Source organism: Salmo salar, chromosome ssa20, assembly GCF_905237065.1.
Source record: "Salmo salar chromosome ssa20, Ssal_v3.1, whole genome shotgun sequence".
NCBI lineage: Eukaryota > Metazoa > Chordata > Actinopteri > Salmoniformes > Salmonidae > Salmo > Salmo salar.
In genome coordinates, this window is record NC_059461.1 from 15,990,604 (window position 1) to 16,018,303 (window position 27,700).

At 42.8% G+C, this 27,700-nt stretch overlaps 2 protein-coding genes across 2 annotated transcripts; both read right to left on the minus strand.

The window, feature by feature from the left end:
- Positions 1-15,326: 15,326 nt before the first annotated feature.
- LOC123729328 (annexin A1-like) lies at positions 15,327-21,218 on the minus strand. The gene is made up of 4 exons (XM_045704216.1): positions 21,207-21,218; positions 20,963-21,092; positions 15,860-15,978; positions 15,327-15,610 (listed from the first exon to the last, which is right to left on the minus strand). Exons 1-4 carry the CDS (start codon positions 21,216-21,218, stop codon positions 15,494-15,496), a joined length of 378 nt encoding a protein of 125 aa, XP_045560172.1. The 3' UTR covers positions 15,327-15,493.
- A 546-nt stretch (positions 21,219-21,764) lies between these two features.
- Positions 21,765-27,527, minus strand: LOC106580229 (annexin A1-like). The gene is made up of 8 exons (XM_045704217.1): positions 27,436-27,527; positions 26,660-26,750; positions 23,100-23,194; positions 22,803-22,904; positions 22,327-22,417; positions 22,158-22,237; positions 22,007-22,063; positions 21,765-21,911 (listed from the first exon to the last, which is right to left on the minus strand). Exons 1-8 carry the CDS (start codon positions 27,493-27,495, stop codon positions 21,780-21,782), a joined length of 708 nt encoding a protein of 235 aa, XP_045560173.1. The 5' UTR covers positions 27,496-27,527; the 3' UTR covers positions 21,765-21,779.
- Positions 27,528-27,700: the final 173 nt, after the last annotated feature.

A 27,700-nucleotide genomic window follows, 5' to 3' on the forward strand; every position in this document is an offset into this window, starting at 1 on the left:
ATTTTATCACAGTACAGTGTAACCTGTGTTTGTCTCAGTTTTCTACCCTGTTCCCTTTTTAATTCTGCTCCTGTTCTCCAGGAGCTAGGGGGTTCTGCCTAACACCCCGACGTGGATCCACCTGATGTCCTCCATTACCAACCACCCTTCAAATGTTCATTACATCAGCTACTGTTGTCATTATCTATGAAGTTTTCTTGCTCTATCATAATGTGAGACCCAGATAAACAAAAAAATATTAAATGGATTTGCATATGAATGGAGTGGAAATTAGCTGACTTCGTAATCTGTAAAGGAAATAACTTTAATGTGTCAAGCAGATTACACTTTCTTTGCCAGTTCTGTAACGTAGCGATGTTTAAGACATGGATTTCATGTTGTAATGTTAACAAGGTACCCAAAAGTAGTTTGAATAAATATTTTAGTAGTTAAGCAACTTGTTCAAACAGTAAAATTGTGGTGGAAATCTGCCTTGTTTGCATAGCGATGATGAAAAGAATGCCATTTAGGCTGTAATCTCAAACTCTAATCATTAGGTCATCACACCGTTGATAGTTTATAGAATCCCATTGTGAAGCAGAGGACACTATTTGTCATGACAGGCCCAATTCCTTCCTTGGGCAGAGTATGCCCAGAATTAGTTGTGTCATTCCTCCAACGGGCTGACTCCCTTCCAGTGTATTCTGGGTTACCAGCCAGCCCTGGCCCCATGGACTCCAAGCCAGACCGAAGTGCCATCCGCCTCAGAAGGAGCAGGCGGTTTGCCACAGCAGTGAGACGTGTCGTGGATATTCTACTCCATAATGAGAGACATGAACCATTAAGAATCAGCTATTCTTTAATCAAAAAGTATTAATAAGTGAGCAAGTCACCATACACACACACACACACACACACAGCGTGAATAGAGAGAGCTCAGAGATTCTGAGTTGGGGCTTGCTTTATATAGCCCAACCTTGTTACATTTCCTTCATCCACCACAACTGTCTCAATGTGTCGAACCAACTGATATCTACTGGATGAGGTGCCCAAATATTCTGAGTTCTCTTGTGAGTATTAAGGACTGTTTGGTCTTAGAATAGAGGATAAGGAGAGACTTTGTTCAGAACAGGTGCCTCATTTCAAACATGCAAGTTTTAGAGTACAGGGTGGGGTTAAGAACACGAGATGTTTACAGCCGTAGTGGATTCGGTACAGAGTTAGGTGAAAACAGCAATTTACACAACCAGAGTAACATGATAATTATGTACAATCATTTCAAGTAATACAATTTTTAATTTTTTTTCCCCCACAGGTGCCCATGTTCGATGCTGGTGATTGCATCTGGCTCTCCACCAGGAACCTCCCACTCTGTCTGCCATGTAAGAAGCGGAGTCCCCGGTTTGTGGGGCCGTTCAAGGTCCTCCGGAGGGTCAACAGGTAAACATACAGATTACAACTCCCCTCTAACTACCGCAGTTCACCCTCTTTTCACGTTTCCCTCCTAAGGCCAGTGGTTCCTGGTCCCCTGGCTGACGATGTCCCGCACAACACTCCTCTACCTCCCCTGGACATCGAGGAAGCCCCGCCTATGTCATCAGATCCCTCCAGGACTCCCGACATCATGGGGGGTCGGCTTCAGTACAGAACCGCCCCTGCTTCAGTACATGGTGGACTGGGAGGGGTATGGTCCAGAAGAGCGGTGTTAGGTTCCAGTGGATGACATTCTGGATCCCTACATCATCTGAGATTTTCACCTTTGCCGTCTGGACCGCTCCTCGCCCTCACGTCATCGGTCTACTAACCACTGGTCCTGGCACCCATCTTCACGCACACCTGCATCTCATCTGTTACAACTGGACCTCATTACTCCCTGCTTACTTACCCTTCTAATAGCACTCTTTTGTTACTAGTTTTCAGGTAGTATTGTTTGTTTCCATGTCAGACGCTTCTCTTGTTTTGTATCATTCCATGTTCATTGATATTAAACTCACTAACTGCACCTGCTTCCTGCGTCTACGTTACACCTTATATGTTGCCTTTATATTTTTGTTCAGTATACATCCCCATGTGCATCCCCATATTCATCTTCCTTGGTGTGTTTAAATAAAGTTCCTTTGTAACTCTAAGGCTGCTTTATTCCCCTCTAACTGGGGGCGGTGTCAATTGGGCACAAACCAGAAATGTGTAGAGCCGTGTCGCTCTTTCAGAAGTGTTTCCATACTTGAGGGGTGTGTCTATACACTACCGTTCAAAAGTTTGGGGTCACTTAGAAATGTCCTTGTTTTAGAAAAAAATGGGGGTTTTTTTGTCCATTAAAATAACATCAAATTGACCAGACAATCATTGTTAATGGTGTGAATTACTATCATAGCTGGAAATGGCAGATTGTTTAAAATTTTATTTATGGAATATCTAGAGGCCCATTATCAGCAACCATCCCAATCCAAGTTTATCATTTTAAAAGGCTAATTGATCATTAGAAAACCCTTTTGCAATTATGTTAGCACAGCTAAAAACTGTTCTGATGAAATAAGCAATAAAACTGGCCTTTAGACTAGTTGAGTATCTGGAGCATCAGCATTTGTGGGTTCGATTACAGGCTCAAAATCACCAGAAACAACAACCTTTCTTCTGAAACTCGTCAGTCTATTCTTGTTCTGAGAAATTGCCAAGAAACTGAAGATCTCGTACAACGCTGTGTGCTACTCCCTTCACAGAACAGCGCAAACTGTCTCTAACCAGAATAGGAGTGGGAGGCCCCGGTGCACAACTGAGCAAGAGGACAAGTACATTAGTGTGTCTAGTTTGAGAAACAGACGCCTCACAAGTCCTCAACTGGCAACTCCATTAAATAGTACCCGCAAAACACCAGTCTCAATGTCAACAGTGAAGAGGCGACTCCGGGATGCTGGCCTTTTGTACTTTTTTTGTAACACTTTTGTAACTGCAGTAGCCTAGTGCAGGGCCACCGTGTCCCCCCTGCCGCCCCACAGTTTGGCACCACTGGCCTAGTGCAGTCATTTTGTAGTTCAACTGTAGTTATTTTGCAATTACTGCATCCAAATGAACACTATTCATTTTTGTAAGGGTAGGCAGATAACAAGGATTCCCCATGGCAATGTTTTTTTTAAGTGCAGCATATTTGTTTGCTTTATAGATTAGTGAGAGAGAACCTCCCTTTACATAACCATAACTGTTTACATTTTTACCAAAAATATTTTGTGGAATGAACAGCTGACTATATGGGATGGTAGGGAAAACATGTGGTTGAGTCCTTTTCAACTGTAACATGGACTCTTAATAACAACGTGATGAAACCACAGAGTTTTTAAACCCAAAGGCGCAACATCGCGAGACTTCCGGGAACGCTTGCGAAACAGACTAAACAGTTTGAGAGGTCAATGAGAGAAGTGAAAGATTCTTCCTTAGTTGTTCATTTCCTCAAAATCTAGTGAATGTCTTAAGTAGCTGAACATGTTATTACTCACATCTTGTGAAAGTGACAAACAGTCACGTTTTCATTTTCGTCAAAAACAACTTAATATCAAAGGACTGCCTTTGATTTGAAGGCCTGCATATGCACAGTTCACCACGAGATGACTGTTAGACCCGATAATGTGTTTCTACACGAGCTTAGCTAGCCATTGGTTCCCAAACTGTGGGGTCTAAGGGGAACTCAGTCCAGCTTGAAAGCTGTAACAGTAGAATGCACAAGGTGCAATTTTGAAATGAGGTAGTGCATGATCAGTTTTCCTCTTGTCATGTCAGTCATTGCATACCTTAGAGCTATTTATAACTTGTCAGAAATGTCCAGATTAACTAGCCCATGCCAGCTAACAATTTTTATCCCATAGATTTTGTTGCAATGTTTGAGTCACTCAAATATCACATGAATACGCATTAGACATGGCAAAATGTATAGAATTGCAAGAAAATGCACTTCAAACGTCAAAATGTTCTCTGCACCCCATGACAAAATGTGTAGAATTGCATGAAATAAGCTTTAAACCTACAACATTTTCTCTCCGCCACCAAGAGGGGTGTGAACAGTTGGTGTCACAGTGCTTGTGCCCATTGAAATAGATGTGCCACGCGTGCAGGGAGGGCGCGGGATGTTCCCCAATGCTGGAAGGGGGGCCTGAGTGGAAAAAGTTTGGGAACCTCTGAGCTAGCCAACGTCGTCATGACATCGCCTATAAGTGTGATTAGGGATTTATATTGGAGAAGCAGTTTCAACCTATCTTCATACTGTACTGTCTTTGATGAAACTGTTGCTCCCTGCTGAAACAAGCAAAAGAGTCTATGGTTCCCTAGGCAACATCCCTCACAATGCAGCAGCAGCACACATAGAAATAGAATGAATATATAATTTTTTAAATTTAACCTTTATTTAACTAGGCAGGTCAGCTAACAACACATTTTTATATACAATGACGACCTACCAAAAGGCAAAAGGCCTCCTGCGGGGAGAACAAAACACACATCACAACAAGAGATACACCACAACACTACATAAAGGGAGCCCTAAGACAACAACATAGCATGGCAGAAACACATGACAACACAGCATGGTAGCAACACAACATGACAACAACAAGATAGCAACACAACATGGTAGCAGCACAACATGGTAGCAGCACAAAATATGGTACAAACATTATTGGGCACAGACAACAGCAGAAAGGGCAAGAAGGTAGAGACAACAATACATCATGCGAAGCAGCCAAAACTGTCAGTAAGAGTGTCCATGATTGAGTCTTTGAATGAAGAGATGGAGATACAACTGTCCAGTTTGAGTGTTTGTTGCAGCTCGTTCCAGTCACTAGCTGCAGAGATGAGCGACCCAGGGATGTGTGTGCTTTGGGGACCTTTAACAGAATGTGACTGTCAGAACGGGTGTTGTATGTGGAGGATGAGGGCTGCAGTAGATATCTCAGATAGAGGGGAGTGAGGCCTAAGAGGGTTTTATAAATAAGCATCAACGAGTGGGTCTTGCGACGGGTATACAGATATGACCAGTTTACAGAGGAGTATAGAGTGCAGTGACGTGTCCTATAAGGAGCATTGGTGGCAAATCTGATGGCCGAATGGTAAAGAACAACTAGCCCCTCGAGAGCACCCTTACCTGCCGATCTATAAATTACGTCTCTGTAATCTAGCATAGGTACAATGGTCAGCTGAATCAGGGTTAGTTTGGCAGCTGGGGTGAAAGAGGAGCGATTACGATAGAGGAAATCAAGTCAAGATTTAACTTTAGCCTGCAGATTTGATATGTGCTGAGAGAAGGACAGTGTACTGTCTAGCCATACTGCCAAGTACTTGTATGAGGTGACTACCCCAAGCTCTAAACCCTCACAGGTAGTAATCACACCTGTGGAGAGAGGGGCATTCTTCTTACCAAACCACATTACGTTTGTTTTGGAGGTGTTCGGAACAAGGTTAAGGGCATAGAAAGCTTGTTGGATACTAAAGAAAGCTTTGTTGTAGAGCGTTTAACACAAAATCTGGGGAAGGCGCCAGCTGAGTATAAGACTATCATTTGCATATAAATGGATGAGAGAGCTTCCTACTGCCTGAGCTATGTTGTTGATGTAAATTGAGAAGAGCTTGGGGCCTAGGATCGAGCCTTGGGGTACTCCCTTGGTGACAGGCAGTGGCTGAGACAGCAAACCAGGCTAAAGACCCCTCAGAGACACCAATACTCCTTAGCTGGTCCACAAGAATGGAATGGTCTACCATATCAAAAGCTTTGGCCAAATCAATAAAAATAGTGGCACAACATTGTTTAGAATCAAGGGCAATGATGACATCATTGAAGACCTTTATAGTTGCAGTGACACATCCATAACCTGAGCGGAAACCAGATTACATACCAGAGAGAATACTATTGACATCAATAAAGCCAGTCAGTTGATTATTGACACGTTTTTCCAACACTTTTGATAAACAGGGCAACATAGAAATTTGCCTATAACTGTTACTGTAGGAACCGCTTGATCTCCTCCTTTAAATAAAGGGTGCAGCATGGCTGCCTTCCAAGCAATGGGAACCTTACCAGAGAGGAGAGACAGGTTAAAAAGGTCAGAGATAGGCTTGGCAATGATAGGGGCATCAACCTTAAAGAAGAAAGGGTCTAAACCATCTGACCCAGATGTTTTTTTGGGGTCAAGTTTAAGGAGCTCCTTTAGCACTTCGGACTCAGTGACCGCCTGCAGGGAGAAAATTTGTAGCGGGGCAGGGGAAAAAGAGGGACTAGGGGCTAGTCGCATTAGAATGGGTGGGAGATTAGGAAATGTTGGACAGGCAAGATGGCATGGCTGAGTCAAATAGGAATCCTGACTTAATGAAGATCTCAGCCATGTGCTCCTTGTCAGTAACAACCACATAATCAACATTAAGGGTGATGGGCAGCTGTGAGGAGGAGGGTTTATTCTCCAGGTCTTTAACTTTTCCAGAACTTCTTGGGGTTAGACCCACAGAGAGAGAACTGCTCCTTAAAGTAACTAACTTTGGCCTTCCGGATAGCCTGAATGGACATATTTCTCGTTTGCCTGAACGAGAGCCAGTCAGCTTGAGTATGCGTGTGCCGAGCCTTTCGCCAAATGGAATTCTTGAGGTGGAGTAATTCTGCAAGATCACGGTCGAACCAGGGGCTGAACCCATTTTTTATTCTCATTTTCTTTATGGGGGCATGTTTTGTTATCAATACAACTGAAAATATAAAAAAAGAAGGTCCAAGCGACTTCGAGAGAGGGGATCAAGCTGATTCTATAGCAATTTACAGAGGCCAGGTCATGAAGGAAGGCTTGCTCATTAAAGTTTTTTAGCAAGCATCTATGACAAATCAGGACAGGTTGTTTCACTGAGCAGCCATTAGGAACACAGGCTGTAAAACAGGTATCACTAAGGTCATTACAGAAAACACCAGACTGATACTTATCAGGATTATTTGTGAGGATAACATCGAGGAGAGTAGCATTTTCTGGGTCTTTGGAGTCATACCTTGTGGGATTGGTAATAATTTGAGAAAGATTTAGGGAGCCCCATTGCTTTTGGACTTGGTAAGGTGGTTTAAGCATGTCCCAGTTTAGGTCACCTAGCAGGACAAGTTCAGATTTAGTGTAAGGGGCCAGGAGAAAGGTAAGGGCAGGTTGGGCACAGGCCGGTGCTGATGGAGGATGATAACACCCAGCAACAATCAACAAAGAGCTATTTGAAAGTTTAATGCTTAAAACCAGCTAATCAAATTGTTTGTTGACAGACTTGGTGGAGACAACCGAGCACTGAAGGTGATCCTTGGTAAAGATTCCCACCACCCAAGATTGCCATCACCTTTGGAAGATCTGTATTGCCAAAAAAGGTTATAACCAGAAAGGTTAACATCAGTATTCAAAACACTCTTCCTTAACCACGTCTCAGTAATGACCAACACATCTGGATTGGAGCTGTGAACCCACACTTTCAATTGATCCATTTTAGGTAATACGCTTCTAGTGTTAACGTGCAGAAAACCCAGGCTTTTACGAGAACAGAAATCAGTGAAGCAGATATCAGAACACAAGTCAGAATTGGGGCTAGCAACAGTAGATGGGCCAGGGTGTACATGCACATTTCCAGATATCATCAACAGTAATACAATCAGGGCACGGCATAGTACAGGGAGAGCTCTGCAGTGTTGATTCATGACATTTGAATGTGCATTAAATGGCAACAAGATCATATTGTACAGCAATTTCAGCAGGTAACATGAATAGAAAGCCAGAGAGAGGTGGTTAGAATAGGATGGGAGGCCAATAGTCTGTGTAACCAATAGAGAGTCAGAGTCCCGAGTGTGGGAACAAACATAGTCTGTCCCACGGTTGGGTGAACAAGAAAGTTCATAGTCAACAAAGCATACAGGAGTCATGAGGCAAATAGCATAAAGCTCAATAAAAAAAAATATAACGACTGGAGGCGAGCGAAAGCTCGGGAGAGAGGGGGGAGTGTGGCGAGGGTACCTGTACCAGACAGGGGGAGACAGGCCAGGGAAGACGGTGAACAGATCACCAGGTTGAATCCAAGCAGCAGTGCAGCAGGCAACGGGAGTAGGTGTCACACCCACTTGGGAGAAACATTTTTCTGGAGGCAGATATATTGTAGAAAATGCCAGTGGATGGTCTCTGAACTTCAAATGGGCTTCAAATGCCTCTGGATTTGTGTGGGGTATGCTGTGAAACTCTCCTGCCATTGTTGGGCTCAAAGGCTTTGACACCTCAGCATGTCAAGTCGTTTGTTTGTTACTGGTAGATTTTAACCTACTAACAACCTATTCATTTATGGTGGAGAAAATCTACAATTTCCTTGTTGTGTAGTGCAAACTATTTAGTTTTGCTGGTGTAAAGATCGCGGGTCTCCCTCAACTCGGATAAAAAAAAAATCTCGCTATTTGCACTTCTACACTTGAAGTATACCAAAGAAACCCTCTCTCTGGCTTGCCTGGGTTCTATCCTCAGCTTTCCCTCCGTGGAGTGTGTCGTCCAAGCTGCTCCTCTTCACTCTCCACCCGGCTGTCAGAGACAGCTCAACAATCCCCAACCCGTTCTCTCAATCGACCCCCACACCCAATCTACTCACATACAGACATACACATAGTCCCTCTCTCCCCTTACCTTTCCTTGGCCTCTATTTCTTACATCTCTCAGAGAAAATGACAATTTTTGTGGTATTGCTTTGTGCACTGACTTTACTGAACTCTGGAGAAAACTAACATTGTCGCTGGGTGAAGTACATCTGACACTGTGCTCTCCCGTCCATTAGACATTTTGTCTGCGGGAACTTGCTCTTTTTCACTCGGTCCACTCGTACAAGTGCCGATGCATTTGTGGCATGATGTGAACAGTACGAACTTGCGTCACTACCAAAGTCTAATGGTTTTAAATGACTGTTTTGTATTGTCTGGAAACTCACTTGTAGAATTCTCTTGCAGTAATTCTCTTAAAAAAGAGAAGCCGTGCAAGGTTATTAAACAGAGGTGTCTATTTTCTTCTTTTGTTGATATCAGCTAACGTGCAACCTAATCCTGGCCCTGATATGCAATGTTTCCAAACCCCTTCTGATTTTAAATCTAGATCTGGTTTTGGTATTTTTCATTTATATGTACGCAGCCTGTTGTCAGAAATGTATGGGGTTAGGATTTGGGCTAAATCAACTGATACTGATGTACTTGTTTTCTGAAACCTGGCTCAGCAAGTCTGTTCTTGATAAGGATATTTGTATAAATGTTTACAATGTGTATCGCACTGATCGAGTTAAGAAAGGTGGGGGTGTGGCTATATATGTAAAGACTAAATTCCTTGTAAATGTGGCAAAGTCTGAAACTATTTGTAAACAGAATTTCTTGCTTTGAATCTTGAGGTTTCAAAGGGTCTCTCTATAACTGTGATTGGCTGTTATCCTCTACGGGCTAGGGGGCAGTATTGAGAATTTTGAAAATATGTGCCCATTTTTAACTGCCTCCTACACCAACTCAGAAGCTAGGATATGCATATTATTAACAGATTTGGATAGAAAACACTCTGAATTTTCAAAAACTGTTTGAATGGTGTCTGTAAGTATAACAAAACTCATATGGCAGGCAAAAACCTGAGAAAAATACTACCAGGAAATGAGAATTTTGTGGCTGTACTATTTTTGAGTCATTGCTATTAGATCACACAGTGACAAAGGATTCATTTCGCACTTCCTACGGCTTCCACTAGATGTCAACGATCTTTATAAAGTTGTTTGAAGCGTCTATGATGAACAGAGACCGGATGACAAGGAAGAGAAGTTGACCTCCCTGGGATGTCGTCACTTCATTATTGCGCGCACCTGCGTGGTCATGCGAGTTCATGTGATGCGAGACATTTTTCAAAACGTGTTTCAAGACACAGGAGAGGTCGGGTTGAAATATTACTGATGTTTCACGTTAAAAATGGCTCTAAAGATTGATGCTAAACAATGTTTGACTTGTTTGAACAAACGTAAATAGATTTTTTTTTTACTTTTCGGCGTGACTTTTCCCCCCCCTCCACCCTACTTTTGAGTAGCGCTAACACCATGGAACAAGTTGGAGTTATTTGGACATAAATTATGAATTTTGTCGAAAGACACCACATTTGTTGTGGACCTGGGATTCCTGGAAGTGCCTTCAAATGAAGATAATCAAAGGTAAGGGATTATTGACAATAGTATTATTGATATTAGCTGGTTACAAGATGGTGCTAACCTGTATATCCTAGCCTATTGTTCTTAGCACAGCACCCCGTTTATTGCAAAGTGTGATTTCCCAGTAAAGTTATTTTGAAATCTGGCAATGTGGTAGCATTTACGAGATTTTAATCAATAATTATTTGAATGACAATATTATAATTTACCAATGTTTTCGAATAGTAATTTTGTAAATTGTAACGCTGGTTCACCGGAAGCATTTGAGGGAGAAAAAAAATCTGAATTTCACCGCTACTGTAAAATGCTGTTTTTGGATATAAATATGAACTTGATGGAACAAAAAATGCATGTATTGTATAACATAATGTCCTAGGGGTGTCATCTGATGAAGATTGTCAAAGGTTAGTGCATAATTTTAGCTGGTTATCTGCTTTTGTCATTGCTACTAGCCTCATGCCATGAATATGCATAGGAATCTCGAGACAGCTCTGGAATGTCACGTGTCATACTTATATCCACATACGTGTAACAACATAAGCATTAGAAACTTTTATCAAATAAACCTCACGTGGCAAATAAGCCATAATTTTTTTGGTGGACCAAATTCGACACACTCTTATTGACTGCCACACAAAAAGTCATTGCTTGGTGAGCGAAAAATGATCAACGCAACTTGCCTGTCTTTGAATTGACAAAACATTACACACAGCTATTTTCAATGTACTCTCCTAACATAACCTAACTTTATGCTTTTGCCGTAAAGCCTCTTTGAAATCGGACAATGTGGTTGGATTTAGGAGATGTTTATCTTTCAAATTGTGAAAAATAGTTGATTGTTTGAGAAATTGAAATGATTAGATTCTTGCAGTTTTGAATTTCCCGCCATGGTCTCTTGACAATGAATCCCATTACCGGGCAGGGGTCCTCAACAGGTTATAGACCCCCCTCTGCTATCTGTGATACATTTTCTTCTCTGATGCACCTTATGTCTAAACTTCTTTACAGTGAAATGATCTTGATTGGTGATCTGAACTGGTGTGGGTTAAAGCCGGTGTCTGATGATTTTAAAATGTTTTGTAATTCTATGAGTCTTACCCAGTTGATTAACTCACCCACCTGCCCAAATCTCAAATGTCCAGAGAAATTTACCCTGATTGATTTGATATTGACAAATGTTCCACATAAATATTCTGCGGTTGGTGTTTTTTGTAATGATTTAAGTGACCATTGTGCTATTGTTGCTGTTAGAAATACTAAAGATCCTAAGACAAAACCACGCTTTATTTGTAAGAGAAATGTTAAGATTTTGATTGAGCAGGCTTTCTTTCATGATTTGTTTTATTTTGACTGGAGCAAGATTGAGCTTATTCCTGATGTGGAAACGGCCTGTAAATTCTTTCATTATGTTGTTTTCCAAATAGTAAACAAACATGCCCCATTCCACAGGTTCAGAGTTAAAGAGCGGGATAATCTATGGATTTCTTCTGAGCTGTCTTGTATTATTCACAAACGTAATCTAGCCTGGGATAAAGCAAGGAAATCGTGTTCTGATGCTGATTGGCTACGAAACAAATGTTATTTTCTTCTCAGGAAGGCCAAGTCTGAATATTTTATGTCTGTTACCTGATAGCCTGAATGATCCTAGAAAGTTTTGGAAGGCTATTAAGTGTATGTCTGGTAACAGTAATGGTAATGAATTACCATTGTGTATTGAAGGACTCAATATGACTGTATATGACAAAACTGAAACGCTGAATTGTTTCAATGAGCACTTTGTATCATCTGGAAGGCTGTTTGATTCAGTATCCTCTGTCTCTGTACAACCCTGCGTGGATGAACCAGTGAGAGCTGGTCAAACTTTTAGCTTTTTGCCATTCTCAGTGCAGGAGGTACATAAAGCCCTGAAATCCTTAGATCAGAGAAAGCCTGGAGGTCCCGATCTTCTTGATCCCTGCTCTGGCAGGTGATTTCATAGCTGAACCACTTACATATCTGTTCAATCTAACCCTGGAATGTGATGAAATTCCAAAGTTCTGGAAATCATCATTTGTCCTACCACTTTTAAAAGGGGGAGATCCAACACTTTTAAATAATTATAGGCCAATCTCAAAGCTGTCGCCCCTGGCAAAAATACTTGAAACCCTCGTTAGTGAACAGCTAAAAGAGTTTTTATATACTAATTCTATTTTATCAATGTACCAATCGGGCTTCAGGAAGAAGCATAGCACAATTACAGCAGCCATGAAGGTTTTAAATGATATCACTGAAGCCCTTGACAAAAAACAGGACTGTGTCTCACTTTTTATTGATCTCTCTATGGCTTTTGATACAGTTGATCATGCTAGGCAGAGATTGTCAAGCGTAGGTCTTTCGGAGCATGCAGTTGCATGGTTTGCTAACTATCTGTCGGATAGAACTCAGTGCACTCAATTTGATGGGCTCATGTCTGTTAAATTGTCTGTCTGTAATGATGTGCCCCAGGGCTCTGTACTTGGTCCCCTCTTATTCACTATTTATATAAATCATTTAGACAAAAATGTGCAAAATACGCAACTTCACTTTTATGCTGACGTTACTGTTATTAATTGTTGTGCCTCGTCTCCTTTGTCCAAAATCAGGCTGTAGGTTTGGAGTTTTGATCTGGAGTGAAGGTTATACTGTGCAGTGTAGCATCCTGTTTATATCCCTGCCGAAAAATCCAAGGTTATCTAACTTCAAATCTATCTTTTTGTAAAAACATACTGAAAAATGTGGGAGCTCACAAGCAGCTGTGTCTTTCTCTCTCTGGGCTCTGGTCAATGGGCTTGGAACCTCTAACCCTGGCAATTTGTGAAAATAAGCATTAAGCAGACCAAGTGAGAATTTTTTTATTTATTGGGGACAATAAGATAGGTTCAAATTTAGTCAAGATAAAACTTAATTGCTATTTTTATATGTGAGGCTTATTTTATCGAATAGAAATGTTATAATGCTTAGGTTGTTTTATGAGTGTACTGATATAGTTTCAAGTTTTATTAGTTGTATGTACGGGATATCCATGTTATACTGTACATCGTCCAACGAAATTCTTACTTGCAGGTTCCTTCTTGACAATGCAACAACAATAAGAAATAATAAAAGATAAGAATATGAAGATAGTAAATGGCAGTAGAATAGTACAATACATTTTAGCATAGGTATAATACAGGAAGGCACAATTTATAGTCCAGTCTTTACACTTGTATTGGGGAAGGGGGGATGAGTGGCAAGTGTGTAAATTGAGCAGTATAATAAAAGTCTGGTAGCAGCAGTGGTGGAAAAAGTACCCAATTCTCATACTTGAGTAAAAGTAAAGATACCATAATAGAAAATGACTCAAGTAAAAGTGAAAGTCACCCAATAAAATACTACTTGAGTAGAAGTCTAAAAGTATTTGGTTTTAAAGACTTACGTATCAAAAGTAAAAGTATAAATAATTTCAAAATCCTTATATGAAGCAAACCAGACGGCACCATTTTCTTATATTTTTTCAATTTATGATTAGGCAGGGTTAGACTACAACATTTAGACATAATTTACAAATGAAGCATGTGTGTTTAATGAGTCCGCCAGATCAGAGGCAGTAGGGATGACCAGGGTCAAGTGTTCTGTTGATAAGTGCATGAATTGGACCACTTTCCTGTGCTGCTAAGCATTTTTTTTTTTTTTTATTTATTAACAAATTCTTATTTACAATGACGGCCTACCCCGGCCAAACCCTAACCTGGACGAGGCTGGGCTAATTGTGCGCCGCTGTAAGGGACTCCCAATCACGGCCGGTTGTGATACAGCCTGGAATCGAACGAGGGTCTGTAGTGGCGCCTCTAGCACTGAGATGAAAGGAATACTTTTTGGTGTCAGGGAAAATGTATGGAGTAAAAAGTACAATATTTTCTTAACGAATGTAGTGAAGTAAAAGTAGTCAAAAATATATATAGTAAAGTACAGATACCCCCAAAAACTACTTAAGAAGTACTTTAAAGTACTTTTACTTAAGTACTTTACACTACTGGGTAGGAGCAGATGTGATGTGTGTGTAGCATGAATGTACGTGTGTGTGTGTGTGTGTGTGTATGTCTGTGTGGGTGTGTGCATGATTGAGTGCATGTGTGCTAAGGTGTGGAGAATCAGAGCAGGTGGTCAGTCCAGTTCAAGTGTTCAGCCGTCTGATGGCTTGTATAGAAACTGTCTCTGAGACTGTTGGTTTCAGACTTCATGCTCCGATACCGTCTGCCCAAAGGTAAGGGAAAGAACAGCTCGTGTGTGGGGTCCTTGATGATGCTGTGTGCCTTCCTCAGGCACTGCTTCGAGTAGATGTACTGGATTGGTGGGAGTGTGGTCCCAGTGATGTACCTATGACCGTGTGAATAGTGATGTAAATGGCATCTTCCGTGGATCTGTTGGAGCAGTAGGCACATTTGAGCGGGACCAGTGTGCCTGGCATACTGGCCTTGATGTGTGGCATGACCAGCCTTTTGAAGCACTTCATAATGACCAAGGTGAGCGCGATGGGCCGATAGACAAGTATTGTTGAAATTTAAATTAGGCCTGCCTTCTAAAAGATTTAGAAGTCAGTTGTTTGTTCACGTTCTCTGTATTCTTCAAAAAAATGCCTTACTTTAGAGGCTGGTGGGAGAACCTATATGAGGACAGGCTTATTGTAATGGATGGAATGGAATTAATGGAACAAAGTCAAACGTGTGGTTTCCATATGTTTGATACCATTTCCTTTATTCTATTACAGCCATAACAATGAGCCCATCCTCCAATAGCTCCTCCCACCAGCCTCCTCTGCCTTATATGTAGCGTAGCTGTAGTCTCACGTGACCATCCTTCCAAATCCCGTCTAGCTACTGTAGATTTAATACAATAAAGTCAATTTAAAATCTAGGGCGAGATCCTTAATTTGTATTAATTACACATACCATGTCTGTCTGTGTTTTACAATGTTGTGAATATATTTCATGACATGGTCTTAAGGGGTTCATTCTTGGTGGGTCATTCTCAAATTAGACCTCATAGGCTATATGCCGCATTGTAAACATGCAATGTTGGATAGAATAAAAAATATACACACAGATCAATAAAGACAATTTGAAGCAACATAAAAAGCTTTATTTGCACGAAAGGACCAGTTATCCAGGCCACAATGCCACTGCATATTCTTCATACACAAATGGTGTCTGGTATATTGCACTATAGATCCTCAAGTTTGGTGAAGCTAAGCTAAATATATGTCAATGCTGCTTACCATGTTTACTGTGCTCATTGCTGTTAGCAGGTAGAGAAAATACATAGATAGTTGTCATGAGCCATAATATTTTGCATTTGTCTTCTTGTTCTCCTGTTTAATACGGGCCAGGTCTACTTCAGACCTGCTCACCATGACCCGGGTCAGAATATTGGTCCTGGTTCCTTTACCCTGGGGTATGGCACAGACACACAAACTGAAGATTTATAACCGGATAGTGGAAGCTCCTTAGCCTGAACCCAGATCTGTTTGTGCTGTCTTGTATAGTATGTGCATAACCAGTGTTCTTGTGTAGATTGTCACATCTTAAAACAGGGTCGTATTCATTAAGTAGAAAATGGACTGAAACAGGGAAGAACAACCAGGATTTGTCCAATAAGAAATGCAAATTTTCATTTTTAAAATATCTTTGTTGCGTACCCTAATGATCAGGACCCAGGGCAACCTCTCATCTGGTACATAACATGTAACAATGTTTGCCTTCAGTGCCAAGTTGAGTTTCTCAGCAAAGAAAGCAGGCTTGCATCCAGCACACTTCACTGAAAGACATAAAGGAAAAACAGTCAGGGGACAGCATCGACAAGAAGGGGCATTCTCCAAAGCTGTCTCGAGGTGTGTGTGTGTGTGTGTGTGTGTGTGTGGGGGGGATTCAATCAAATGTTATGTGCCACATGCTTTGTAAACAACAGGTGTAGACTAATAGTGACATGCTTACTTACGGCCCTTCCCAATAACACAGAGAGAAAAATTAAATAAAAAACACAAGGAATAAATACATACTGAGTAACAATAACTTTAGCTATATACACGGGGTACCAATACCAAGTCGATGTGCAGGGGTACTAGGTAGTCGAGGTAAATATGTACATATAGGCAACAGGATAGGCAATAAACAGTAGCAGTGTATGTGATGAGACAAGAGAGTTAGTGCAAAAAGGGTCAATGTAGATAGTCCGGGTAACTATACTGCTCAAAAAAATAAAGGGAACACTTAAACAACACATCCTAGATCTGAATGAAAGAAATAATCTTATTAAATACTTTTTTCTTTACATAGTTGAATGTGCTGACAACAAAATCACACAAAAATAATCAATGGAAATCCAATTTATCAACCCCTGGAGGTCTGGATTTGGAGTCACACTCAAAATTAAAGTGGAAAACCACACTACAGGCTGATCCAACTTTGATGTAATGTCCTTAAAACAAGTCAAAATGAGGCTCAGTAGTGTGTGTGGCCTCCACGTGCCTGTATGACCTCCCTACAACGCCTGGGCATGCTCCTGATGAGGTGGCGGATGGTCTCCTGAGGGATCTCCTCCCAGACCTGGACTAAAGCATCTGCCAACTCCTGGACAGTCTGTGGTGCAACGTGGCGTTGGTGGATGGAGCGAGACATGATGTCCCAGATGTTCTCAATTGGATTCAGGTCTGGAGAACGGGCGGGCCAGTCCATAGCATCAATGCCTTCCTCTTGCAGGAACTGCTGACACACTCCAGCCACACGAGGTCTAGCATTGTCTTGCATTAGGAGGAACCCAGGGCCAACCGCACCAGCATATGGTCTCACAAGGGGTCTGAGGATCTCATCTCGGTACCTAATGGCAGTCAGGCTACCTCTGGCGAGCACATGGAGAGCTGTGCGGCCCCCCCAAAAAAATGCCACCCCACACCATGACTGACCCACCGCCAAACTGGTCATGCTGGAGGATTTTGCAGGCAGCAGAACATTCTCCACGGCGTCTCCAGACTCTATCACGTCTGTCACGTGCTCAGTGTGAACCTGCTTTCATCTGTGAAGAGCACAGGGCGCCAGTGGCGAATTTGCCAATCTTGGTGTTCTCTGGCAAATGCCAAACGTCCTGCACGGTGTTGAGCTGTAAGCACAACCCCCACCTGTGGACGTCGGGCCCTCATACCACCCTCATGGAGTCTGTTTCTGACCGTTTGAGCAGACACATGCACATTTGTGGCCTGCTGGAGGTCATTTTGCAGGGCGCTGGCAGTGCTCCTCCTTGCACAAAGGCGGAGGTAGCGGTCCTGCTGCTGGGTTGTTGCCCTCCTACGGCCTCCTCCACATCTCCTGATGTACTGGCCTGTCTCCTGGTAGCGCCTCCATGCTCTGGACACTACGCTGACAGACACAGCAAACCTTCATGCCACAGCTCGCATTGATGTGCCATCCTGGATGAGCTGCACTACCTGAGCCACTTGTGTGGGTTGTAGACTCCGTCTCATGCTACCACTAGAGTAAAAGCACCGCCAGCATTCAAAAGTGACCAAAACATCAGCCAGGAAGCATAGGAACTGAGAAGTGGTCTGTGGTCCCCACCTGCAGAACCACTCCTTTATTGGGGGTGTCTTGCTAATTGCCTATAATTTCCACCTGTTGTCTATTCCATTTGCACAACAGCATGTGAAATTTATTGTCAATCGGTGTTGCTTCCTAAGTGGACAGTTTGATTTCACAGAAGTGTGATTGACTTGGAGTTACATTGTGTTGTTTAAGTGTTCCCTTTATTTTTTTGAGCAGTGTATTTAGCAGTCTTATGGCTTGGGGGTAGAAGCTGTAGAGGATCCTGTTGGTTCCAGACTTGGCGCATTGGTACCGCTTTCCGTGTGGTAGCAGAGATAACAGACACTTGGGTGTCTAAAGTCTTTGACAATTTGTAGAGCCTTCCTCTGACAACGCTTTGTATAGAGGTCCTGGATGGCAGGGACCTCGGCCCCAGTGATGTACTGGGCAGTACACACTACTCTCTGTAGCGTCTTGCGGTCGGATGCCAAGCAGTTGCCATACCAAGTGGTGATGCAGCCAGTCAAGATATGGTGCAGCTGTAGAACGTTTTGAGGATCTGAGGGCCCATGCCAAATCTTTTCAGCCTTATGAGGGGGAAGAGGCGTTGTCGTGCCTTCTTCACGATTGTGTTCATCTGTGTGAATCAAATGAATTCCTTAGTGATGTGGACACTGAGGAATTGAAGCTCTCAACCTGCTCCACTACAGCCCTGTTGATGTAGATGGGGTGCGTGCTCGGTCCTCCGTTTCCTGTAGTCCACGATCAGTTCCGTTGTCTTGCTGATGTTAAGGGAGAGGTTGTTTTTCTGGCACCACACTGCCAGGTCCCTGACCTCCTCCCTATAGGCTGTCTCTTCGTGTAGGTTATCGGGACTACCAACGTCGTGAAGTCTGCCAAGTTAATGATCAAATCAAATCAAATTTATTTATATAGCCCTTAGTACATCAGCTGATATCTCAAAGTGCTGTACAGAAACCCAGCCTAAAACCCCAAACAGCAAGCAATGCATGTGAAAGAAGCACGGTGGCTAGGAAAAACTCCCTGGGAAAAACTCCCTAGAAAGGCCAAAACCTAGGAAGAAACCTAGAGAGGAACCAGGCTATGAGGGATGGCCAGTCCTCTTCTGGCTGTGCCGGGTGGATATTATAACAGAACATGGTCAAGATGTTAAAATGTTCATAAATGACCAGCATGGTCAAATAATAATAATCATAGTAGTTGTCGAGGGTGCAACAAGTCAGCAACTCAAGAGTAAGTGTCAGTTGGCTTTTTCATAGCCGATCTTTGAGAGTATCTCTACCGCTCCTGCTGTCTCTAGAGAGTTGAGAACAGCAGGTCGGGGACAGGTAGCACGTCCGGTGAACAGGTCAGGGTTCCATAGCCGCAGGCAGAACAGTTGAAACTGGAGCAGCAGCACGGCCAGGTGGACTGGGGACAGCAAGGAGTCATCATGCCAGGTAGTCCTGAGGCATGGTCCTAGGGCTCAGGTCCTCCGAGAGAAAGAGAGAATTAGAGAGAGCATATTTAAATTCACACAGGACACCGCATAAGACAAGAGAAATCCTTCAGATGTAACAGACTGACCCTAGCCCCCCGACACATAAACTACTGCAGCATAAATACTGGAGGCTGAGACAGGAGGGATCAGAAGACACTGTGGCCCCATCCGATGATACCCCCGGACAGGGCCAAACAGGCAGGATATAACCCCACCAACTTTGCCAAAGCACAGCCCCCACACCACTAGAGGGATGTCTCCAACCACCAACTTACCGTCCTAAGACAAGGCCGAGGATAGCCCACAAAGATCTCCGCCACGGCACAACCCAAGGGGGGGGGTGCCAACCCAGACAGGAAGACCATGTCAGTGACTCAACCCACTCAAGTGACGCACCCCTCCCATGGACGGCATGGAAGAACACCAGTAAGCCAGTGACTCAGCCCCTGTAATAGGGTTAGAGGCAGAGAATTCCAGTGGAGAGAGGGGAACCTATAGAGCTCCAGCCTTTCCGTTCACCTTCACACTCCTGGGCCAGACTATACTTAATCATAGGACCTACTGAAGAGATGTGTCTTCAGTAAAGACTTAAAGGTTGAGACTGAGTCTGCGTCTCTCACATTGGTAGGCAGACCATTCCATAAAAATGGAGCTCTATAGGAGAAAGCCCTACCTCCAGCCGTTTGCTTAGAAATTCTAGGGACAATTAGGAGGCCTGCGTCTTGTGACCGTAGCGTACGTGTAGGTATGTACGGCAGGACCAAATCGGAAAGATAGGTAGGAGCAAGCCCATGTAATGCTTTGTAGGTTAGCAGTAAAACCTGATGGTGTTGGAGTCGTGTGCGGTCATGTAGTCGTGGGTGAACAGGGAGTACATGAGGTAACTATGCACGCCCCCGCGTTGAGGGTGTGTTGCTGCCCACCCTCACCACCTGGAGGCGGCCTGTCCGGAAGTTCAGGATTCAGGTTTGAGGGAGGTGTTCAGTCCCATGGACCTGAGCTTAGTGATGAGCTTGGAGGGCACTATGGTGTTGAACGCTGAGGTGTAGTTGCTGAACAGCATTCTCACATAGATGTACCTCTTGTCCAGATGGGAGAGGGCAGTGTGGAGAGCAGTAGAGATTGAGTCATCTGTGGATCTTTTGGGGCTGTGTGTGGATTGGAGTGGGTCCGGGGTGTCTGGGATGATGGTTTTGATGTGAGCCATGACCAGCCTTTCAAAGCATTTCATGGCTACATACAGGTTACCTTGGTGTTCTTGGGCACAGGGACTATGGTGGTCTGCTTGAAACATGTAGGTATTACAGATTGGGTCAGGGAGAGGTTGAAAATGTCAGATAAGACACTTGCCAGCTGGTACTATGGTCTTCTCTTAAGTCAGACATAGTGCTCCATTGTCCTCACACAAAACGGAATGGCCATGAAATGATAAACAGGCATTTGCAATCAGTAATTGGATAATATTAATATGCCTTGGATAATGTGCCATCACATCTATTTATAAAAAAGTGATGATTATTTTAGTCTCGAGAGACTTATCTTGCTCACAGCGTGGCCTTATTTGAATGAAGAAAATGGAGCCCATGGTGTAATGTCACAGGACTAAGGCCTAGTGAAGGGTGTGATGCAGCAGAAGACATGGATTCAGGGTGATGCACAGATTATTTGACAACACTGGAACGTTTGTGGAACATTACTAAGCTTGGTCCTGGCTGTGCTCTCTCACCTACGGCAGTCAGACAGTTCTCAAAGTCTCCATTCAGTTCCAGGTCAATAGCCTTTGCCACATCCACCTTACTGTACTTGGAGTACCTCTCAAATGCGGAGAGAGAGGGAGAGTGGGAAAGGATTATGTTCTTGATTATACAGTATCAACCATGTGTGTTTGCACATGCAGTTTATGAAAAAGGAACCCCCCCCCCACACACACACACACACACATCTAGTATTAGTATTTGTGGTGCGTTGACCAAAAGTAACATTCTATGATTAAAAAAGAAGGTCCACACTCAGGTATTTGCAGTGAAAAAAAAATCTATGAAGTGTCTAAAAGGAATTCTGGACAAATGTTGCTTCTCCCAACTTCATCAACGGAAGGGTGTCAACATTTTGCGGGCCGCATTCGGTCGTCACCGAGGTACCGGAGGGCTGCACTTAAAATCTATTATATTTCCTCGCAGTCCCCAAAAATATGGTCCTATCTATCAGGTTTTGAATTTTCGACGCTCCCTGACTGTTTAGCTTTTGTTTCGATGACTGTTAGTAAGCTGGACAGAGTGAAGGGACTATGAATGTAGGTCCATTATCATGTGTACACAGTTTCGATATTGTTTTAGTCATTTAAAATATTGACTAAGATTGTTTTTCCCATAAATAAAATACCCCCCCCACCAAAGCACCCGCAGGATTGAATGTGCTCGTGGGCCGTATGTTAGACACCTCTGGTCTAACTGATGACAAAAACAAAGCACACTATAGGGCTACGACATAATGAACAGGTGGTGAGAAAAGTAATAGTGTAAGCTTATTGGGCAATGTCTTATTTACCAAATGTGTATACATGTGCAGTGTGTATATTCACCTTGGCGGAGCTGAGGAGCACTTCTGGTGGTCAGAATGTCTATGAAGACAGAGCAGTCTGTTCCCTTCCTCTTCTCTCCAGCCTCATACAGGGCCTATAGACAGATACAGTAGGCACGGGCATCACACACGGTTCGCATTACAGTGACTCTTTGCGGTGCCCAACCTTGATTCTGACACTCTTCCATACCCTGGCATCACTGTCAGCAAGTTCCTGGTTCACCATGGTGTCCTCATTCCTAGTAGCCTACAGTATGCGAATGAGAGAGAGGGGGAGTGAGGTTAACTGTGCCAAACTATTTATCTTTAAACATGTTTAATAAACAAACAATAAAACACACCTTGCAGAGTGAGAGCAGAGCATTCCTGAAGTCTGCGCCTGTGTCAGATTTGATGTCTTCCTCTAGCTCCTTTTTGTATTCTAGCAATGAAAATGCCATGATTATTGGTTTGTTGTAAATATCACATACAGGACATTTACATAGACATATTTACATATTGCAGACACACCTCCCTTATAGACTTTCTTTATCTCTCTGATCTCCTTATTGGTCCTGGAGGCCAGAATCTCAATCAGAGTATCCTCGTCTGTGCCCAATCCCTGAAAGAGAGAAGGCGAGAGGGGATGGTGTGAACGGTCAACAAGGACAAAAGTGTCAGGTCACAAGTCGTAAAGCTGAGAAAGAGTCCAGGATCGGATAACACAAACAGAAAGTGCAGGGCAGTGTTAATTATACCCCAAACGCAACAAAACACACTGAAACATGGAGGGACTACCTGCACTTGTTCAATAACATCTAATTTTCAGGTCTACTCCTATACCAGACACCTCACACACACACACTGCACATCGTGAACTCTAAAGTACAGTAGATACTCGGCAGCACCGTCTCCTCACATATTAAAACAGTCCCACCCATTGTAAAAGTCCCACCTTTTTGCCTCTATTCTGAGTTTAGTGAGTGACTAGCTGCGTGCATGTTTACCTTCATGGCCAGTTTGAGCTGTTGGGCGTCATATTGGGCTGGCGTCTTGAGCAGAGCCAGAACCACATCCTCCAGGTCTCCCTTTAGGGCAGTCTCCAGAGGCTGCAGAGAGAGGGGTGACACACTCTTCCACAATCATACACAAGTGTGTGTGTGTGTGTGTGTTAAGCTGGAGTTTGCACGTTTTGCATCATTCCATCGGTCCTAAAGTGCAAACTCCACCCACCCACCGCCAGCCGCACATGCTAAAACAAACACAACTAGTGTGCTGGTAAGTGTGCGTGTGTCACATCATACCTTGCCGTTAGCGTTTTCGTAGGTAGCTTTGATCTGCTGTCTCTGGGTGTTGCTTCTCCCCACCAGCACATCAATGATGGTGTTCTCATCCACACCTGCATCACAATATGGAGGGACTTGTTCAATAAGAAACGTTGTTGCGCATGTTGCCTAAGCCATGAGCCCTCTGTTTTTTTTTAACGAATACAAAATCTCTGTATGGCCCCGGCCTTACGGTGAGGCAACCCTGACTACTCACCAGCAACAAACAATGAAAACACGGACCCGGACATATTTACACTAGTGTTTTATACCGAATACAGGTTTAGTATCACGATGCTTGATACCGAAACGATACTCAATACCAAAACGATACTCAATACCATGGATAACCGTGTGGCTCAGTTGGTAGCGCATAGCAGTTGCTGCGCCAGGGATGTGGGTTCGATGCCCATAGAGGACCAGAAAGGGAGAACAAAGTTTGAAAATGTATGCACCATTGAACAATAATTGGTGAAACTAGAATATAACAAATAGAATATATTCTGTATGAAATGTCTTGCTAAAATAAAAAAGTAAATAACAGAAGAATATCTTCAATGTTCTTTATGCAGAAACCATATCTGTGACTCAGTCATTTTTTGATACACAGTGTTAATTTCTTCCTCTAGGGCCATACTTTTGGGTCAAATGACATTCATTAGGCCTATGATTCATTATAGCTAAATCAATGAATGTATTAAATTAATAGTTTAGTTTAAAAAAAAGACATAAAAACACTGAAGCTCATTTCGAAAGCTTCTATATTGCAATAGTCTACTACACACCATAGAAATATAATGGATTTTACATAGCATACTACGATTCCCAGAGTGCATTTCACTTCCCATGGTGCAATGCTCCGCCCAGGGCTGCTGGCTGTAGTAGTCTAAATATATTGCTGTCAAGTTATGAGTGCATTTCACATTACTTTTGGGTTGTAATCATATATTACAATGCTCACATGAATGCCATGCTGAATATATGTTCATGTCATTGTTACTCAAATTATTCCAATTTAGTTGCTCGTAGACTAACGTTACAATGCGAATGTCATGTGTAATATAGTTTTTTTTAATGTTGTTGTGGAACTAAATCTCCCTTGCACTGCTTTGTAACACATTTTTCTTAGTTGTTTCAGTAGGCTGGCCCTCATCTGCTCTGTAAGCAGTCTTCCAATAGTTTGCTTCTGCAGCCAGTTTTGTCAACAAGCTGCAGGTGGAGGTATGATGTTTCTGTTATAAGAAGCCATGCTGTCAGCATTTTCTCTTTCTCCCTCGTTTTCTTCTCAAAAGTGTCTCACACTGTGTCAGCTGCATGCGCAAGTAGCCTGGTTAGCTACTGCCCCCTTGAGAAGTTTCAGACAAATTACAAGACGGGCTCGATACTCTCAATCCGTATATAACGTGAGACACATTTGACAGTACTGAAAGTAACAAACATTCTAGTACCAAACTAGTATCGAAAAAGTCCCGAAGTGTCGGTACACTGTCCAACAATACACACATGCTCACATTTCCTCTCATAATGCCCCCCTATGCTGCCTCATGTTACACACAGAGAGTTATGTTCACCTGAGCTGCTCTGCTATGAACGGTTTGGTAGTACCAGCAAAATAAATAGTGGGGGTACGCCGTACCGGTGAAACATGACAATCACAATAATTTAAGCATACAGTGCATTTTGGTCTGAGACTCAGGTGCATCCTGTTTTGATTGATCATTCTTGAGATGTTTTTACAAAAACTGTTGTGTAGCCTAAACGTGTAATTTCTTTCAGCGACATAAAAGCTGACAGTATTTAATTTTCAACAACATAAAATATGCATACAAGATAAACTGAAATACTATCAGAAACATGTTGGATCTGTTTCACAACTTTTCATTAATTTAAACTGGCCAGAAAAAAAGCCATTGTTGAAGAAAAAAATAAGCAAACACGTTTGGTGTTCGCCAAAAGGCATGTGGGAGACTCCCCAAACATATGGAAGAAGGTACTCTGGTTAGATGAGACAAACATTTAGATTTTTGGCCATCAAGGAAAAAGCTATGTCTGGCGCAAACCCAACACCTCTCATCACTCTGAGAACACATCCCCACAGTGAAGCATGGTGGTGGCAGCATCATGCTGTGCTTATGTTTTTCATCGACGGGGACTGGGAAACTGGTCAGAATTGAAGGAATGATGGATGGTGCTTAATACAAGGAAATTCTTGAGGGGAACCTGTTTCAGTCTTCAAGAGATTTGAGACTGGGACGGAGGTTCACCTTCCAGCATGACAATGACCCAAAGCATACTGCTAAAGCAACACTCGAGTGGTTTAAGGGGAAACATTTAAGTGTCTTGGAATGGCCTAGTCAAATCCCAGACATCAATCCAATTGAGAATATGTGGTATGACTTAAAGATTGCTGTACACCAGCATAACACATCCAACTTGAAGGAGCTGGAACAGTTTTGCCTTGAAGAATGGGCAAAAATCCCAGTGGCTAGATGTGCCAAGCTTATAGAGACATACCCTAAGAGACTTGCAGCTGTAATTGCTGCAAAAGGTGTCTCTACAAAGTATTGACTTTGGGGGGATGAATAGTTATGCACGCTCAAGTTCTTTTTTTTGTTGGTCTTATTGCTTGTTAGTTTCACAATAAAAATATTTTGCATCATCAAAGTGGTAGGCATGTTGTGTAAATCAAATGATACAAACCCCCCAAAAATCTATTTTAATTCCAGGTTGTAAGGCAACAAAATAGGAAAAATGCCAAGGGGGGTGAATACTTTCGCAAGCCACTGTAGTACGCAACACAGACTTGCCAAAAGCCCTGAGTGATGCCAACTTTCATGTAGGGATCAGGTCTTTTTCAGACCCGTTTCATCAGAACACAAATACACTGAAATCCTTTCAAGAGGCTCTGGAGTAAATTCAATGTGACAAGATCAATTACATATTCAAATTAGACACGTCATTTCCTCATTCACTTCCAAGGGGAGGTTTATAGCTCAGCCCTTGTGTTGAACACTGTGCAATGTTTAATAGTGAGAATGGCAGAATGGTGAACTTACTAAATGACTGAGAGTTTGACTGTGTGATATTAGGTTGCTTCTTGTGTAAATATTTTCCGTCTGGATTTTAATGATTTGTACCCTTCTTGCAACAGCACAATCCATCAAAGGCAAAATCTCCCATATCTATAGGCTCTTATCTGAGAATGTGGCTCCTCCTTTACTCCTTTGAAAATAATCTGGGAAAGAACCTTTGACTAACAGTGATGAATTATGGGTGGATGTTTGCGACAGGGTATACTGCTCCTCTACTAACATGAAAATGAAAGAATTGAATTACACATTTTTGTACATATTATATTACACTCCAGTTAGACTCCATAGAATGAATACTTTAAAATACTTTAAATTTCTGTGGACACAGAAATGTTTCCTGGTACGGGGACCTCCTGTCTATTTTCACCCCTAGCTATGTAACACCCATATATACTTTGTTGAGTGCATGCGTGTGTGTGTGTGTGTGTGTGTGTATGTCAATCTCACCCTTGGCATTGATGGCCTTAACCAAGATGAGTACATCCCTTTCGACATTGAAATTTGGGTCAGGAGTCACAGTGCCCTGACTGGGTAAGGTCTGAGAAAGAGAAGAGAGAGAGAGAACACTTAGCTGCCATGCAGTTAATTAATGTATACCTTCACAAAATCCAGAACAATAGTATAGAAGCAAAGGAAGGAACAGCACATACAAAGAATATGTTAACAGGAGGAAAGAGCAGGAATTGTGCAGTTTTTCCACCGGTTTCAACAGTTTCTGAAGGGAAGGGCTCCTACTCCTGAATTCCTTCTATGAGTCACAAGACTCCCATTATTTTGTATCTCAGACTCTTTCTTTATCCTCAACAGCCATTACTTTTCTCTGTCCTCCCTCCCCGTCCCCAGTCCCCCTCCTGCCTATCCGGCTACAAATGTAGAAACACCGCCTGGTAAGTTTTTCCACACATTTAAATATTTTTTAATTTTGTATTTAACCTTTATTTAACTAGGCAAGTCAGTTAAGAACTAATTCTTATTTACAATGACGGCCTACACCGGCCAAACCCGGACGACGCTGGGCCAATTGTGCCCTGCCCTATGGGACTCCCAATCACGGCCGGATCTGATACAGCCTGGATTCTAACAAGGGTGTCTGTAGTGACGCCTCTAGCGCTGAGATGCAGTGCCTTAGACCGCTGCACCACTCGGGAGCCCATGCGTACCACAAGAAGGGAAAAAAGAGCAGATTTGTGGCATTCCCTCCAGAAAGTGGAGCAGAACCCTACCGAGTCATCGGGCAGGCCCAGATAGACGGTCTGCTGCAAGAAGGCTGCGATGAATGACATGGTGGTACGGGTCTGAAGAGAGAGGAATAGGGGGATTCAGTAATAACCACAGTATTAATAATATCCTTTGTATTGAACACCAAGGCCTTTTGCATTTCTGAGTGTGAAATGGAGAGATGAAAGGCTCTTTGTTGCCAGAATATGCTACAGTACAAGACCAGGGCACCATATTTGGTCAAATTACATTTCAGTAGACTCACCCCCA

Bases quoted from the DNA above. Each gene is read 5' to 3' on its own strand.
- LOC123729328 (XM_045704216.1), bottom strand. The intron at 15,979-20,962 runs GTGAGAGAGCAC...TATGTCTTTCAG, and splicing joins GAACTGTCTGACTGCCGTAG to TGAAGTGTGCTGGATGCAAG. The intron at 15,611-15,859 runs GTACGCAACAAA...GCCATACCCCAG, and splicing joins CCTGGGTCCTGATCATTAGG to GGTAAAGGAACCAGGACCAA.
- LOC106580229 (XM_045704217.1), bottom strand. From the start codon at position 27,495: ATGTCATTCATCGCAGCCTTCTTGCAGCAGACCGTCTATCTGGGCCTG. The intron at 22,238-22,326 runs GTGTGTCTGCAA...TTTCATTGCTAG, and splicing joins AAAGAAAGTCTATAAGGGAG to AATACAAAAAGGAGCTAGAG. The intron at 22,064-22,157 runs GTGTGTTTTATT...CGCATACTGTAG, and splicing joins CTCTGCTCTCACTCTGCAAG to GCTACTAGGAATGAGGACAC.